Consider the following 15,863-nt stretch of genomic DNA (forward strand, 5'->3'; position numbering starts at 1 on the left):
AGCGCTTGTGGGAAGTTCATGGCCAGAGGCCAGGAGGAAGGAGTGTTGAATCAATATAAAGATATAAAGTTTCAGGTTCATTAGATGACAAGTTCTGGAGAAAAAAATGTGGTAAGTTCGTGTGACAGGAATGCACCCAAGCTGGGCACTGTGCAGAGGTAAATGGAACATGTGACGTCCAAGTATGTTTTACTCCAGTTAGAAAAAAAAAAAATGTTCCTCCAAGAGATATTTTAGATTTGAAAGCGCCCCCTGAGTATTTTCACATTTTGCTTATCTCTAGCTTGAAAGGTTTTTTAAAAAATTATTAAGTTAAATAATCAGCAAGTAAAGAACTTAGAGCACACTCTTAGCTCTTCACAGAACACGAGGTAAAATTATACTGTTCTTGTTTTTCTAGAAAGTTAGGAGGAGGGTTATGCAATATGACTCAGTAATTACTGAGTTATGTAGGACTTTCTGCTGTATTATATAATTTCATAAGACTTTTCTTTGATACACTTCCTTATGTTGTTTTTTAGAAGGAACCAGGCATTTTAGATTTAAGAAGAATTAATACAGTTGGAGACTAGTGGGGGTGTGGGGGGAGTTAGGAAAACTATTTCACAGACACACCTTTGTGTGAGTGAACCACAGATAACTGACCTCTTACAGTACCTATAGGACATATCTGTTGTTCAAGTAACTGCAGCATCAGAGCCCCTATATACATTTCTGCTCTACTAACGGTTTCAAATTTAGTCCTTTGTAAGACCTGAGAGCAGACTTTAAAAGACTTAATTTATTTCATAATTGAATGCAGTCATATCGGATTGATTGTGATTCATGTTCAACCTAAGCCCTGTTTTGAAAGCAGGCGCAAGGATCTGCTGTGAAACAGAAGGTAGGTTCTGTCGCAAAACACGTCAGCTAAGACCGAGGTTTATACCTGGCAACGCTTAACGGGTCCGAGAGGGCCCCGTCATCCCTCTACTCATTTTGGGAACGTGAACTGACCTTTAACACTTTTTTGATGCTGTTGATGGTCGACGTTAGCAACGACCTGACTTTCTGATCATCGTTCAGGTAGTCGGCATGTCTGACGCACATGAACAAGATATATGCCGGCAACCCTGGGATCAGATTGACAGCTACGCCACGTGGCTTCAGTTCTGCAGAAAGGAAAAATAATCTTGCATAACATTGAAAATCTTTGTGAGAAACACAGTGCGCGCAGTCAGTTCTCACCAAAGGCTCCTTCAGGGGACACAGGTCATCTAAAAAGGATCTCTTAATAGCTCACGGAGTGGAGAAATTCTGAAAGGTAGGAATGCATTTCGCTGTCTACGCAACTACAACTCCCAAATTATATGCCCCTACCCTGGAATCTCAGTCTCGGGTACCAACTGCCTTCTTTTCTTCTTTTTTTTTGGGGGGGGGCCACACCTGGCGATGCTCAGGGGACCCAACCTGGGTGAGCCGCACAGAAGATAAACACTCTGTCCACTCTGTCCCCCTGACATCTCTGCTCAGGCGTGTCACAGTGGCCAGTCCCAAACCCAACTCGTGATTCCTGTGGAACCCGCTCTTACAACAGATGTCCTCATCCCAGTGAACTACAAGCCCGCCTTCTACCTGCTGAGATCATGAACTTCCATCTCTGGTATCCTCTTTGAACTTTTTCTTTTCCTCTCATCACTTATCTAACCCAGCAAATTTTATTGGCTCTGCCTACGAATTAAATCCAGAATCCTACCATGAATCAGAACTGAATCCAACATGGCCTCCACAAGCAACCTGCATGGAAGCCATCCCCTTCATTTTCTGAAAGTACTAGAAGCTTCCAAACTGGTCTTCTCAACGCCCCCTTCCTCCTGACAAGCACATTTTTCACATTATCAGAGCAATTCTGCAAGAAAATGTGGGCCAAATCCTATCACTTTTGTTCAAAAAAATCTTTCAAGTAGCTTCTCATTGATTCTTCTATAAAATCTGAAATACTCTTTTTCCCCCATCCTGGGGCCACACCTGGCTGTGCTCAGGGCTCAGTCCTGCCAGGGCTTTAGTCTGGGTCAGCCGCACTCAAGGCGAGCACCTTACTGCCCACTCTCCCGCCCCAAATCTGAAATTCTGACACTGGATGTATGTGCGCGGGCCCTGTGCTCTTTCACCAGCTCACTGTGCTTCAGTAACTCAAGTCTCCGTGCTCACACCCTGAGGTCTGTGTACTGCCGGGAATATTCTTTCCAGATTAGCGTGACTTGTTCTTACTTCCCCTGGGCTCCATCCAAAGATGACCTCATCAGAGAGAACTTCCTTAACAACGCTTTATGGACCAGTACACCTGCCTTCACACTGTATCTTTTATTTTTTTTTAACCTGGTTAAATATTTATATCCTACCTCCTGTCACACCTCAGAAACATCTATGAGAACAGAGACTTTCTTTTGACCATTACCCAGTCTCCAGACAATTGCCTGACTCACAGAAGGAAGTTACTAAATGTTTACTGAGTCGGTTTAATCTCTGTTAACTCTATACTTAAAGACCAGTGGCTTTTTAACATTTTGATAAAAGACTATGCTTAAACGTAAGCATCTCTCCCTATTTATAGCACTAAGTTTGATCTCATGCGTGCTAGGCACATTAAATCAGGAATAACTGCCAATCACACTGCTACCCCTGGTTCTCGGTGGGAGGAATGTTATGCAAAGGCTGGAAAGGAGATGTTCTTAGCTTCCTCAATTCACAACCTTCTCACACTCCACAATCACTGTCTAACCCCTGCAATCTTCTTGAAGACCAGCTGGGTTCATGCATAGTCTGAAATGCCTCATGTTACTTTTTTTTTCCCTTTTTGGGTCACACCTGGCAATGCACAGGGGTTACTCCTGGCTCTGCACTCAGGAATCACACCTGGCGGTGCTCAGGGGTCCATATGGGATGCTGGGAATCGAACCCAGGTCGGCCGTGTGCAAGGCAAACACGCTACCTGCTGTGCTATCGCTCCAGCCCTCATGTTACTCTTAAATGCTTCTTCCACCCCTAATTTCATTTATCCTGTGCTTTCTTCCACTGCCGAATCTTTCATGATTATTTTGTTTCTTTCCTATTACTGAACTGCGGTTCTTAACATATTTAGTTGTATACTTTTCTGGGGACATGAGAATGAAGAGAAATATGCAGGTTTAAATGACCTAAAGCTATAGTCACTCGTCAGAATCTCTTGAAAGGTTAGAAACATACCTTTTACATAATATAAACATTCTATTAGAAATGGCTTCTATACCATTTTATTTAATTAGTTGGCAGTGAACACAACTTTTTCATTAATTCATAGGAAATTTCTGCAGAAATTCAGCACCAGTCAGAAGACCAATATTCTAATGTTTGAAAAGAACCATTTCCATGCAGAAAATACTTGCCCAGAATCAGGTTCTTAATGAGTTTTTGCTCATCCTCCTTCTTATATTCCAGCATTCCTTGGAAATCCTTTTCTTTCCTGGGAATGTTAACTGGACGGATGGGTTCGTCAATGATCTGACCTGGAGATATGTTTTCCATCTGTCCCACTTTATGAAAAACAAACAAACAAACAAACAAACAGAGAGAGAGAAGAAAATATTTTTTAGGTAGAAAAGATAGAAGGGTTCCATGTTCCTGTCATTTTAAATAGACTCTATAGCAACAGAAACTTGCCATATTTGAAGCTTATTACTTCCCTCTTTATTTTTTTCTGCTGAAAGTGGGTGACAAATCATAGGGCAATATTAATCAGAGAATCACAAGTGTTTGGCCTATTCAAAAACCTAAGATTTTCCTTTTATGCAAAAAGGCGTAACTTTGTAATTACATTAAAATACCCCTAAAGTAAATAATTTATCTCTCGGCTAACTAATAGGTTATGAACCTATTAGCAATCATGAATGGAAAAAATATTAACATTTTAATAAAATCCTAGAAAGAGAATGACAGAGTTGAAAAGATTCTTCTCTTTTTCAGAACATTTACTTAAAATACATCATTGCAATAAATTTAGACCACAGTGAGATATCTGGTAAAAATCACATTTCTTCACATTAATTGAGGCAAAGATCCAATTTTATCCAGCCACTCATTTACAAAGAAATTAATAGCAAATAAAACAACCTCCACATAATATAATTTCCTAAATATGATTTTCTTTTTTTTTTTTGCTTTTAATAAAGAAAGCCCTACCATAGAGTTGCAACCACTGATAACCAGCAGTTAAAGTACACGTGCTGAAGAACCTCCCCAGGTGTTTGCGATGGCAACTGTGATCAATGGCAACTAACAGAGAAGAATTTTGCTGAACGTTTAAAAAAAAAAAAAGATTTAGGGGCTGGAGCAATAGCACAGCAGGGAGGGCGTTTGCCTTGCACGTGGCTGACCTGGGTTCAAATCCCAGCATCCCATATGGTCCCCTGAGCACTGCCAGGAGTAATTCCTGAGTGCAGAGCCAGGAGTAACCCCTGTGCACCGCCAGGTGTGACCCAAAAAGCAAAAAAAAAAAAAAAGATTTGGGTCGGAGAGATAGTACAGTGATTAAGCCGTTCGCATCACCTCCCATAACCTTGGGTTGAATCCCAGGCCCCACACATAGGCTGCCCCAAGCACCACCTGGGGTTATTCCTGAATGCAGAGTCAGGAATAAATAGCCCCTGAGCACCGCTGGGTGTGGCCCCCTGCCAGGTCCCTGCACACCCCATCCCTCCCCCCCAAAAACAAACCAACCCAGACTCCAGTTCCCCTCAAAATTGGAGAACTGAACAGGAATTGCAGGGGGAGAAAAGAACACAATGAGTCCTAATGTTGTTTTTGGAGGTGTATGTGAAAATAAGCAGGTTTTTAATATTTTATTTATCTGAAGGGGGACAGTTAAGGAAATCTCTTAGGGAATAAACTAAGCTTGGCTTCAGAGACTACTGTTAAAGAAAATGCAAGAAAGGCAGCAGTGGTGCGTCTCTGGTCACCCGGACAACTTCCTGTGTTAGCTCGAGAAAACCAGTTCCACAAGACAAGGCCGGCACCAACAGCTGCCAGAGCCTGGGGACAGACACCCCATCGACCTCATGCCACGTGACCACCAGAACCAACAGGGCTGAAAATCAGCACAGCACCCAGACATCAGCTCCATGGTATCTAAGGAGTGACCATTTAAAAGTGAATAAATTAGTGCTTGGCTGACTTCCGTAATACCAGTTACTTTGATGCAAAAAACAAAAACAAAACAAAACAAAGAAAACAACTGGAGGGGAAACAAGTAGCAAACTCAACAAAGATTCAAAGTTCACCTGTAATTGCACATATCTGCACTGCACATGCCCAATAGGAATGTTTTTAAATCTACTGGTATTTCATCTTATCAGGGGTATCAATGATTGTCACATGCCATTACTTTAGATAACACCAAAAAAGGAAAAATGCTGCTCAAAACTCTAACTCACCAACAATTTTAAGATGTTCTAAATTTTAACAATTTTCAAATTAAAAAATTTAAATTTTAGTCTACTTTCATAGACTTTAAATGTGGAATTTTGTACCTCAATATTTACAAAATACAGCGACCCTTATTACTGAGACTATCTGTTACACACAAAGTTTCACTTCCCTCTTGTAACATATTTAACCAAGATGTTCTGGTTTTGTACAAAAATTTTACTATTGGTAAAATTTTTCCATCTTTGGATTATCCCCAAAGATCTGAATGTTATAAAACTGCACAGGTAAGATACTTGTGTAAGAAAAACAGCTTTGTTGACAAAATGATCTCATTAAAATGTCATCCCTAGGTAGCATCAGGAAAATATGAAACCTGAAATAGAAGCCAGGACACCATCTCAGTTCTCAAAAACCTGAGTCCTTGGGAGGTTATGGAGTGCATCTAACATGTATTTTTCTGGAAAGGAATGATGCACCCCTTATTTCCATTTCTCAAGTCTTTGTACTTGAGAGAAAGAGTCCTGAAACCTTTTTATCCTGGGAAAGGAAGGAAACTGACACATTAAAAAATTATTTTCCCTCACATTGCTACAGAAAAATTTTAATCTCAATTTTGATCAGTCAAATTCTTGAAAGGCCGTAAGATTCTGTCCTATCTCCTATAGGACACAAAAAAGAGAAGGTAGCAGGTCCCACAGAAGGGTTCCATACCAGTTGGACCACTATTTGGTGGAGATTCGAGAAATTGGTTTTTTTTGGGGGGGTCTCACTTTAATTTTCTCCAGTAAAATAATTTAATTTAGGTTTTTTAAGTTCTAAATCCCTGATCATAAAAACTGAGATGGAACACCCACTTCTGGAATAAAATATAGCACAAAGGAGATCAAATTCTGAAACATTCTTCATTTAACTACATAATCTCTGTGAAAATTATCATGTGTTGGTGTGAAAAAAGTCTTGGCTTCTAAAAACACTCTTCTTAGTTAAGCACAGAAGGTGGCAAGAGTCTTCTTAAATTTGAAGAATTTAAAAGTATAAAATAATGATGTTTTAGAAAATATATATGATCGTTTCTCGACCATTGGGTAAGATCAAATGTAGAAAATATACTTAAAAGTCTAGTTATTGGAAGGCGCATTGTTGTCAATGTTCTCTGTAGAAAGGCTGGATAAGGGAAAAGGAAAGAAAAGTTTCCAAAGACTCTAGTCTTTAATTTTGGGGACGGGATGGGACTTCTATACTCAGTAAGTGCAAGTCACATTCAAACAATAACATTTCATTTTCAGACATGTATCACTAAATCAAAAACACAAGTTCCAACCAAAGTATTGTGCCTAGTTCAGAACTGCTCTCCTGCTCTGTAGCTAAACTCTGGGACACTACAGTGGAGGAGATGACTGGGAAGAAGGGTTTTCTCTCCTCATTTCCCTCCCAACCTATTAAAACCACTGTCACTGTCATCCCGTTGTTCAATGATTTGCTTGAGTGGGCACCAGTAACATGTCCATTGTGAGACTCGCTGTTACTGTTTTTGGCACAGCCAGAAACAGCCCCCAGCACTGCCTGATCACTCTAAAAAATACCCAAACCTTAAAATTATATTCTTTTTCTTTAAAATATTATGCTATTTTTAAATTTAACAGTAATAACACCTTGAAATGCTTGTAACTCGCTCTTCAATTAAAATACACCTATCTGGGTCCGAGAGCCAGCACAGGGGTAAGGCGCTTGCCTGGCATCCAGCCAACCCCAGTTCGGTCCCCAGAGCCATAGATGGTCCCCTGAGCTCACCAGCGGTAACCTCTGAGCACTGAACCAGGAAGCAAACATAACACGAACGTCTTTCAAGCAAATAACCTGCTTTCATCTCTTGACACAATTAGAGAAGAGTTATAATGCAGAGCGGGTCCTTGGAGTAGGTTTAGAATTTAGCTCTCTCTGTGTGTGTCACTATCTACTGAACTGTGCCAAGCGTGGAGGGGGTCTCTGAAGAGACACGGTGATTCATAACTTAAGATTCCGTGCAAAGGGATGTGGGAAACCTTGTGTGATGAGGCTGTGTGGTTGGAGGAGCGCTCCCGGGCAGCTGGCACACTGCGGGCACAGCCTGGCCTGGCCCAGCCCTGGCAGTGCCCTGGCACGGTCTCAGCGGGAGCAGGGAGGCCCCCAGAGCCCAACTACTGAAACGCACACAGCCCCTGGCGGTCCCCGCTCAGTTCCGACAGTCCCGCTGAGGGGGGTCCTGGCCTCATCTTGGGAAAGTGACTGTGCAGAGCACTGCACCTTGCCAAGTGCCTCTTTGTGGTTTCTGAGTAAGACGATTATTTTGGGTTTTGTTCTGCTTCCGAGGCTGCCCCCAGTGATGCTCGGGGCTCGCTCCTGACTCTGCACCCTGGGGTCGCTTCTAGCAGTGCGCCCGGGGACTCGAACCTGGGTGGACCACGTGCAGAGGAAGTACCCTGCCCGTTACACTATTAAATAAAACCATTTTGTTGATGAAATGACTGGTTTCTTTTTTGTTCAAGGTCAACAATTCAACTGTGTGAAGGTAATTGTACATATGATATGTGTGAGAAATAATTTTCTCATGTTTTTCCCAACATTAAATATAAATTTTAAAATTTGAAAAAAAAATTTTCTTTATAATCGTATTTTTCCTTATTCTTTTCTTTCCCACCACTAGGTGGCTCTTTAAGGTAACCTTGTATTCTTCATCATAGTCCCCTCAATAATAAGAATAATTGCAATGATAAAACTCAAAGTTGTTGTGGGGCTGGAGTGATAGCACAGTGGGGAGGGCGTTTGCCTTGCACGTGTGTGACCTGGGGTCGATCCCCGGCATCCAATATGGTCCTCCGAGCACCGCCAGAAGTAATTCCTGAGTGCATGGGCCAGGAGCAGCCCCTGTGCATTGTCAGGTGTGACCCAAAAAGCAAGACAAACAAACCCCCCCAAAAACTCAAAGTTGTATATAACACTTATTATGTATCTGAGAACTATTCTAACTGCATTACACATATTATCTCATTTAATCCTTACAAATCTTGATGGGGGATACCATTATCACTCCATTTAACAAGTGGGAAAACTGAGGCACAGTGTGAAGTTCAGAAATTTGCCTGATGTTAGAAGGCCAACAGGATGCAAACCAGGGAAAATGGCTCCAGCATACATGTAGCAAAGTGTCTGGTAAAGGGTAAATGGAAGACACTCATGTCTCTTGAACAAATTTTCTTCCATCCTAAAGAACTAAAATGGACCCTCTCCTAATCTGCAATGGGAACTCCCACCCCACAGGGGCCAAGTGTGCAGGTCATTTTTTTTTTTTTTTTGCTTTTTGGGTCACACCCAACGATGCACAGGAGTTACTCCTGGCTCTGCACTCAGGAATTACGCCTAGTGGTGCTCAGGGGACCATATAGGATGCTGGGAATCGAACCGGGTCTGCCTCGTGCAAGGCAGATGCCCTACCCGCTGTGCTATCACTCCAGCCCCTGCGGGTCATACGTTATGAAACTCTTCTCTGTTAGTTTACCAAACAAGCAATCACAAAACCTAGATCCAGCCACGATCACCAAAACATGCTCAAATACCTTCTAGTTCACCGATCTTTTTGGCAAACACTTTCAGCTGCTTCTTCAGCTTCCGGACGGTCTTATCTTGCTTTTCGAGCTGCTCCATCAGGTCCTAGAGAGCAGAGTGACACGCGTGAGACAAAGACCAAGACAGGCCCGTGGGAGTGCAGGGAGGCACGGCAGACACGGCATCACAGAAACAGCGGTTAGTCTCACAGGACAGCCGAGAGCTCACTGCTGGAGCCACCGCCGGACACGGGACACGGGACACACAGCTGCCACGAAGCCACACACGAGCGTGACAACAGTGCCGCGCTTCCCAGCGCGATGGACGGCAGGCTGACCGGGGTGACCTGGGCCCAGCTGCTCACAGGGTGTCCCGCTACCCCAGAGGCGTGTTCTATTTGAAGCATCCCTCACATCGGTAAACTAAACTTCGGTGAACACACAAAAGGCTCTGCGGGCATTCTTAAGGCCGGCAGGACGGCAGCTAGGGACGTGCAACGGCCGTGCTTGAGACACCGGCTCTCTGAGACCAAGCTTTCGGAGAGGTGGGCGTCAGTCCTGCCACTCAGGAGACGGCAGCAAGTCTTGGGAATGAAAAGACAGGTTGGAAAAAACAGACAGAGGGGACGCGAGAGAGAGCAGGGGTCAGCCTTAGCATTCTCAGCCGCGGGCCGAGAGGACAGTGTGAAGCACCCAGGATACCCACGGGCCCACAGGTGGAAACTGTGTCGGTGGTGGTGTGGGCAAGGCACAAACTAGGGGCCCACGGGGAGGGTGTGGGGGGGGGAGCATAGGAAGGAGGCTGGTTAGAGGGAGGCCCCGGTGGGGAAAGCTTGAGAAACCCTGACCCAGGCCCAAGTGACAGGCAGCATGACTTGCCCATGACAGGTGACAGAATTTGACTCATACAAGAAAGAGGCAACCAGAATATTTAAGGTTCCAGTTGGGGCCAGAGTGACAGCACAGCGGGTAGCGCCTCTGCCTGAAACACGACTGGCCCAGGCTCTATCCCTGCATTCCATTCGGTGCCCAGAGCACTGTAGGAGCGAGTCCTGAGTGCAAAGCCAGAATAACCCTTGGGTGCTGCTGGGTGTGACTCAAAAAATCCAACAAACAACAACAACAAAAACAAACTCAATTCCCTAATCTCCAACAATAACAACAACAACAACAACAAAATCAACCACAAAAAACAAAATTACAGCTTAGGATAAAATTTATGGTGTTGATATACGAAGTTACTGCATCCCATCACCCCCAAAGTCCCCGTGACCCTCCGCCACTCTGACCCAATCTTCATTCCCTCCTCCCTCACTGTGAGTCTTATAATACAGGGGACCCAGGGTTCCCACTGGGCAATACTGTCTATTCCTTTGTTATCCACCATGCACAGATGCAGGGGGTCACCCAGTACTTGCTCTCCCTGTGATTTATGTTGCTTAAGATGATACAAAGGAGGCAATCGTAAATTCTTTATGAGAGAGAGAGAGAGAGAGTGAGAGAGAGAGAGAGAGAAAGGACAAGAACAAAAGAAGTATATTCAAGGTAACAGTTAAAAAGGTTTGAGATAGTTGACTCTATTTTCATCAAGAATCCTCTCAAACAACAAGAAGAAGATCAATTCATTAAATCCGAGTTTAGAAAGGCAATGAATTGATGAGATCTATGGTTGTTCTTTGGAAGAAAAGTGTTGTAACTCCAAATGCTCATTTATTCTCCAGTCTAGATAGGGTTGAGTTAGATGCTAGATGGATAATTCCGAGGAAATGACTGGTAACATTTCCAAGTGTTCAGTTGTGCTTCTTGAATTTCACTTTCTCTGCCTAATCAGTTTGCGTCCATCACACTGCAAGCCTCGTGTTAATAACAAACCAGACGTGACAGGGACGGACAGAGCAGAGGTGCCACTACTGGCGGAAAGATAGCTGTGGGGAGAAAGAGGCTTCACGGAAGCTTCGGAAGAGACTTCTCGGGCGGGCTGCAGGGCAGAGCTAGAAGTAGCAAGACGGCAACAGAAATGTGCTCGAGAGCAAATTACATACAATCATCCGTCTGTAAAGTGAAATCCGACATGACTGATACTTCTTAGGATCATCTGCATATAATTCCTCAAAATACTGAAAAAACAGGCACAATTGGTATTGGTTTTGCTCCATCCGAGGGAAACGCTATCTTTCAGCACAATCGTGTATTAAAATAATATAAAATCCATGTCAAAGTATTGGAAAGCACAAATAATGAAGCAGTGTGTGTTCCGGAGGCACCGACTTGTCCCTGCCACCATCTGCTCCTCTTTAGAGCCTGCACAAGCCTCACCCACTACCCCATGCCCGGAGCCCGGGACAAGGCGGAGCCACTGCCTGCAGCTGAGTGGACAGCTACGTCACTGGCATGTCACTGCTCAGAGCTGCCCACAGGTGGCAGCACCACTTGGCCGCAAGAGCGGGGAAACAAATCCCAGGGAGGTGAGAAGGGAATCAAAGCATCCTTGGCTTACGTTAAGCAATACTACTCTGGAAAACATTTCAAAATGTTCAATACTGACATTTGGTTTGAAGCAGAAGAGGCTGGCGAGAATCTCCATGCCCCTCTCCGCTGAAAGGCGCGTGTTCACTAGAGGAGGAAGAAAACTGTCTTTTCGCTTGCGTGGGGTCTGATGGGGAACTGGGCTCGACAAGATGCAGCCACCAAGAACGCTAAGTGTGGGCCACGGCAGCATTCATATTCTGCTCACGTGGCTCTCCAAGAAACGGATCATTAAGATGGCGACACTATAAGTTTTGAAAAGGCGCCTCTGTATTTAGGGTTGAATCCAATTCTCCTGAAGTAGCAGCCAGTGTCAAGGAAGCAATACCAAAAATTGTGAAGAAAATGCATGCCGCCATCAGGGTTGCAAGGGAAAGGTTTCATCTGTCTGGTTAAAAAAAGAAAGAAAAAAAAAAAAGCAAACCAGGGGGCTGGAGCAATAACACATCGGGTAGGGCATTTGCCTTGCACACGGTCGACCTGGGTTTGATTCCCAGCATTCCATATGGTCCCATGAGCACCGCCAGGAGTGATTCCTGAGTGCAGAGCCAGGAGTAACCCCTGTGCATTGTCAGGTGTGATCCAAAAAGCAACTAAAAAAAAAAAAAAAAAGCAAACCAACTTCAGAAATCTGGAGCTCAGAAACATCTCTTGGTTGTGTGTGTGGTACTAGAGACCAGAACCAGGTCTGGGGCCCACGAGACACGCCCCTCACAGTGCGCTTGGAGCATCCTACCTCCTGCTCCCACCCGGTGTCTGGAGACAGGCATTATTGACAAGCACAGAATTTGTACAATGATCAATTATTATTCCATGATGCAGCACAGTTTTTGATTCGTAATCATCAAAGCATTGTTACTTTAAGCAACAATATTCTTGAAATTAAACATTTCAAGAATATTGTATGTCTCAGAAGATTTATGCCCACATAAGCAACATCGTGACTTCGGAAACCGTCTACACAGCACCCTCACCCACCCCCTCTCTCCGGCCCACAGGGCAAACTCGAGCCGAAAGCTTTCTTCAGAGAGACTGAAAAGTGTATCTTTGGGTTTTGCTTCTAATTAGAACGAAAGATGGTTGAAGAAATGGCGCTGGAAAACTATTTGTAATGTACAAGACGGGGCAATAATTCAGGTGGCTAAATTAGAGGGAATCTCTTCGATGACTCCTTAGGGACTTTTTAAAGTCAAATCTGAAAATCCGTCAAAATTATTTTGTGCCTAAGAAGTGCATATTTTAGAAAGAATTTTCTGTAAATAAATGAAAGAGAAACTTGGACTCTATGCTGATGTTCAGAATCTGGCAAGAGGAAAATTTCTTTCTTTGCTGAACTATAGTTCTGCTTCATTCAAATACAAGCTTGGACCCTGGTCCCTCCCCCGTCACCTGGGGGCTCTGGCCGGGGATGGGCAGAAGCCCCCGCCTGGCCCAGCCGGCCAGGTGCCACCGCCAGGACGCTCACCGCCCGCCGTGAGGGATGAAGGCCGGGCGCCCGGGGACCGCAGGTGAGAGTCGCTCCCGTCTCTGTCACAACACCACGGAGCAAACCTCCCGGTGACGGCAGAGCTGGCAGCTTAGGAGAGGAGGGGGTCACTGGGCCCGGGGGAGCAGCCCAAGCTCAGCCAGTCACCCCCAAGCCCCCCGCTAGGCCTGAGAGCTCACAGACACGTGTGGAGCGTGAGGAACAGCATCTGTGCAGTCTCCATCCCCGCCCAGGTCCTGTACCCTTCACCGTCTCGGCCAGAGTGGCACAAGGGAGAGCCGGGCCAGCGGGTGCTTCCCAGACACACGGAGCCTGACCCCCCCCCCCCCCCCCCCCCACCGGGGCCGTGCACCCCGGCCGCGCCCGAGGGGGTCCGGGCCCGGCTTACCAGGTTCTCGTTGGTGAGCCGGGTGATCTCGTGCTGCAGGCTGGCCTCGATGCGGGCCTCGGGCGGCAGCTGCAGGTTCTGCGCCAGCAGCTGCTGCTGCCTGTTGTTCTCCTCCTTCAGGCTCTGAATCTCCCCGCGCAGCGCTTCCGCCTCGTTCTCGTGGCTCCTCTTCTGCGACTGCAGCTGGGACTCCAGGAGCCTGCAGGGAGGCGGCCACACAGGGGGCTGTGACATGGCCCGGGGGACACCCGGCCCTGGCCCCGCAGGCGTGAGACTTCACACTCACTCTCGAGGGCAGGAGACCTAAATATTCTTCACCATCCACGGAGCCACTAACTTGGCTTAAATCACGAGACTCTCGCAGGGGCCAGAGTGACAACCAACACTCTCGCCCCTGCGGCCTTCCGAGAGCAGAGGCTGCTGCCACTGAACGTTTCCAGAGGCCTCGAGAAAGGTTTATAGGAAACGATGAGTCGTATAATCAATTAACAGACACAGCTTTAATCTGGCTTTCTACCTTGAAAATAAAAAAAGCCTTTAAAATGGCAAAGAAAGAACCTTTGCCACAAATGAGCTCTGCTCTCAATCATTTCCGAATTATAACGGAAATATTTCATAACTTCAGACAAAGGGTGGGACAAGGGCCCCATTTTTATTTTCTGGCCTTTGTCCCTGAAGGAGCAGAAAAGCTGGAATGCTATGAAATATATCTGCCCGAAAGGTAGGGAGCTCTGAAATTTTACATATATTTCATATTCCTCTTATATTTATCTTCTCTCTCCCCATAAGCTTCCATATTGGAAATAAAATTTGAACATAATATGGTTTTAGGACATAGTATCAGTAGGACCAACACAAGGGCGACTGCCTCTCCGAGCAAACATACGCGTCAGCAGTGCCAGGAAGAGAGGGGAGCTGTCACCTCCTGCCACACACCCTCCGACCCAACACACACACACCGTCACGGGGAGGGGGCAACGGACAGGAGGGAAGAAAAACGTCCCTGATGTCACTCTTCTTGGTGACCAACTGCTTCGAAAGACTTACTGACATTATTGCAATGATATAGATTACGAACAGCGACTGAAAATAACACGTGAAGTTAGTGGCAAGAGTTAGCATCAACACAAAACAGGATAAGTGGAAGAAACTGTAAGCAGAATAACCAGCTTATGAAGTATTTTTAAATTTGAGAGTGGAGTGTTAGTACCGGGGTTAAAGTGCTTCACTCGAAGGCCGTCGACCCAGTTGGAGCCCCAGAGAATCACCCGGTGAGACCCAAACATACCCCTCACCACAAATTATTTTTAAAAAATTGAATCATTAAAATGATACTTCAGAGCCTGGGGCGTGGGCCGTACCCCTGAAAGGGGCACTGGGTGTCTAACTGGAGTCAGTCTCAGGCTAGGCAAGGGCTTGAATTTTCTGGCCCTTAGTTTCAAAACCCAAATATCTGGAGCAGAAGTGTCTGTGCTAGAAAGGTGTTTGCTATTTCCATTGGATTAGCTTGCCCTGAGACTTTTGGGACAAGCTGTGCCCGGGATATTGTTCTGAACTGGAGTAATGTAGGAAATCTGATGTGCTGTTTCACAAATTTGAATTTTACAATAGCCATGTAGATTGCTAAATCACGCACTTAAGATCACTGCTGGCAGGAGTAATAACAATATAGAAGGATGCATCCAAACTGTTAAAGGCACATCTGCCCTTTAGACTGGTTATTCCAAATACGAAACTACTAAGTTTTAGGTACCAATCTCCCCCACAGGAGTTTACACTCCAGGTGAAAAGTCTTGGTTTCTTCCAATTCCATAAATTTAGTGTCTGACGGGAATTCTAGATGTATCCTTCACTTATGGGCACCAACTTCTTTTTTGAAACCATACTCTATTTCTCCTTTATTTGTATACCTATTTATTTCTGTGGTATCGGGATCAAACCCAGAGCCTTATAATTACAAGGCGTGTGCTCTACCACTGAGCTACATCCCTGGTCCTGTTCCACTTTTCATAGCAGCCTTTAGAGGAAAACATTTGCAGTAAAATGATTGGCCAACTGGCCCGAGGTACCCAGGCAGACAAGTAAAGCACAGGAAATCCAGAAAGTCAGGAGACTTCTGTTAGTAAGAAAAACAATAAGTTAATGACATTCCACTCGCAGGGGGCAAGTATAACCTGTTTGCTTGTTTTAACCCTTCATAAACCAGCCACAGTTCTCCATCCTCATTCAACTCATGGCAATCCAGAGCAGATGATCTTCCACGCACAAGGAGCAACAATGCAAAACAAAGGGATACAGGATGGTGATGAGATGATGTCGAGAGCAGCACCGGGCATTTTCTCCATATTGAATTAACATATTTCACCGCATAACCATGTCATGGTATAATGGTTGCATGCTTTTTTAGTAGCCCACAAAATTAAAATAAAAAAGACTTTGT

At 45.0% G+C, this 15,863-nt stretch overlaps 1 protein-coding gene and 1 non-coding gene across 2 annotated transcripts in view; one reads left to right on the forward strand and one right to left on the reverse strand.

Moving 5' to 3' along the window:
- Nucleotides 1-15,863, reverse strand: part of MYO5A (myosin VA) — a 197,433-nt gene that overhangs the window by 15,195 nt on the left and 166,375 nt on the right. Inside the window, exons 30-33 of the mRNA XM_055127854.1 lie at nucleotides 13,424-13,622; nucleotides 9,036-9,129; nucleotides 3,405-3,551; nucleotides 997-1,151 (exon numbers count right to left, since the gene is read on the reverse strand). Coding sequence (XP_054983829.1) covers nucleotides 997-1,151; nucleotides 3,405-3,551; nucleotides 9,036-9,129; nucleotides 13,424-13,622 — 595 coding nt within the window. The remainder of the gene's footprint in view (nucleotides 1-996; nucleotides 1,152-3,404; nucleotides 3,552-9,035; nucleotides 9,130-13,423; nucleotides 13,623-15,863) is intronic.
- LOC129403017 (small nucleolar RNA SNORA36 family) lies at nucleotides 6,761-6,886 on the forward strand. Its single transcript, XR_008629008.1, has one exon. It is a non-coding gene; the product is annotated as a small nucleolar RNA SNORA36 family (small nucleolar RNA).

The sequence above is a fragment of the Sorex araneus genome, chromosome 2 (genome assembly GCF_027595985.1).
Source record: "Sorex araneus isolate mSorAra2 chromosome 2, mSorAra2.pri, whole genome shotgun sequence".
NCBI lineage: Eukaryota > Metazoa > Chordata > Mammalia > Eulipotyphla > Soricidae > Sorex > Sorex araneus.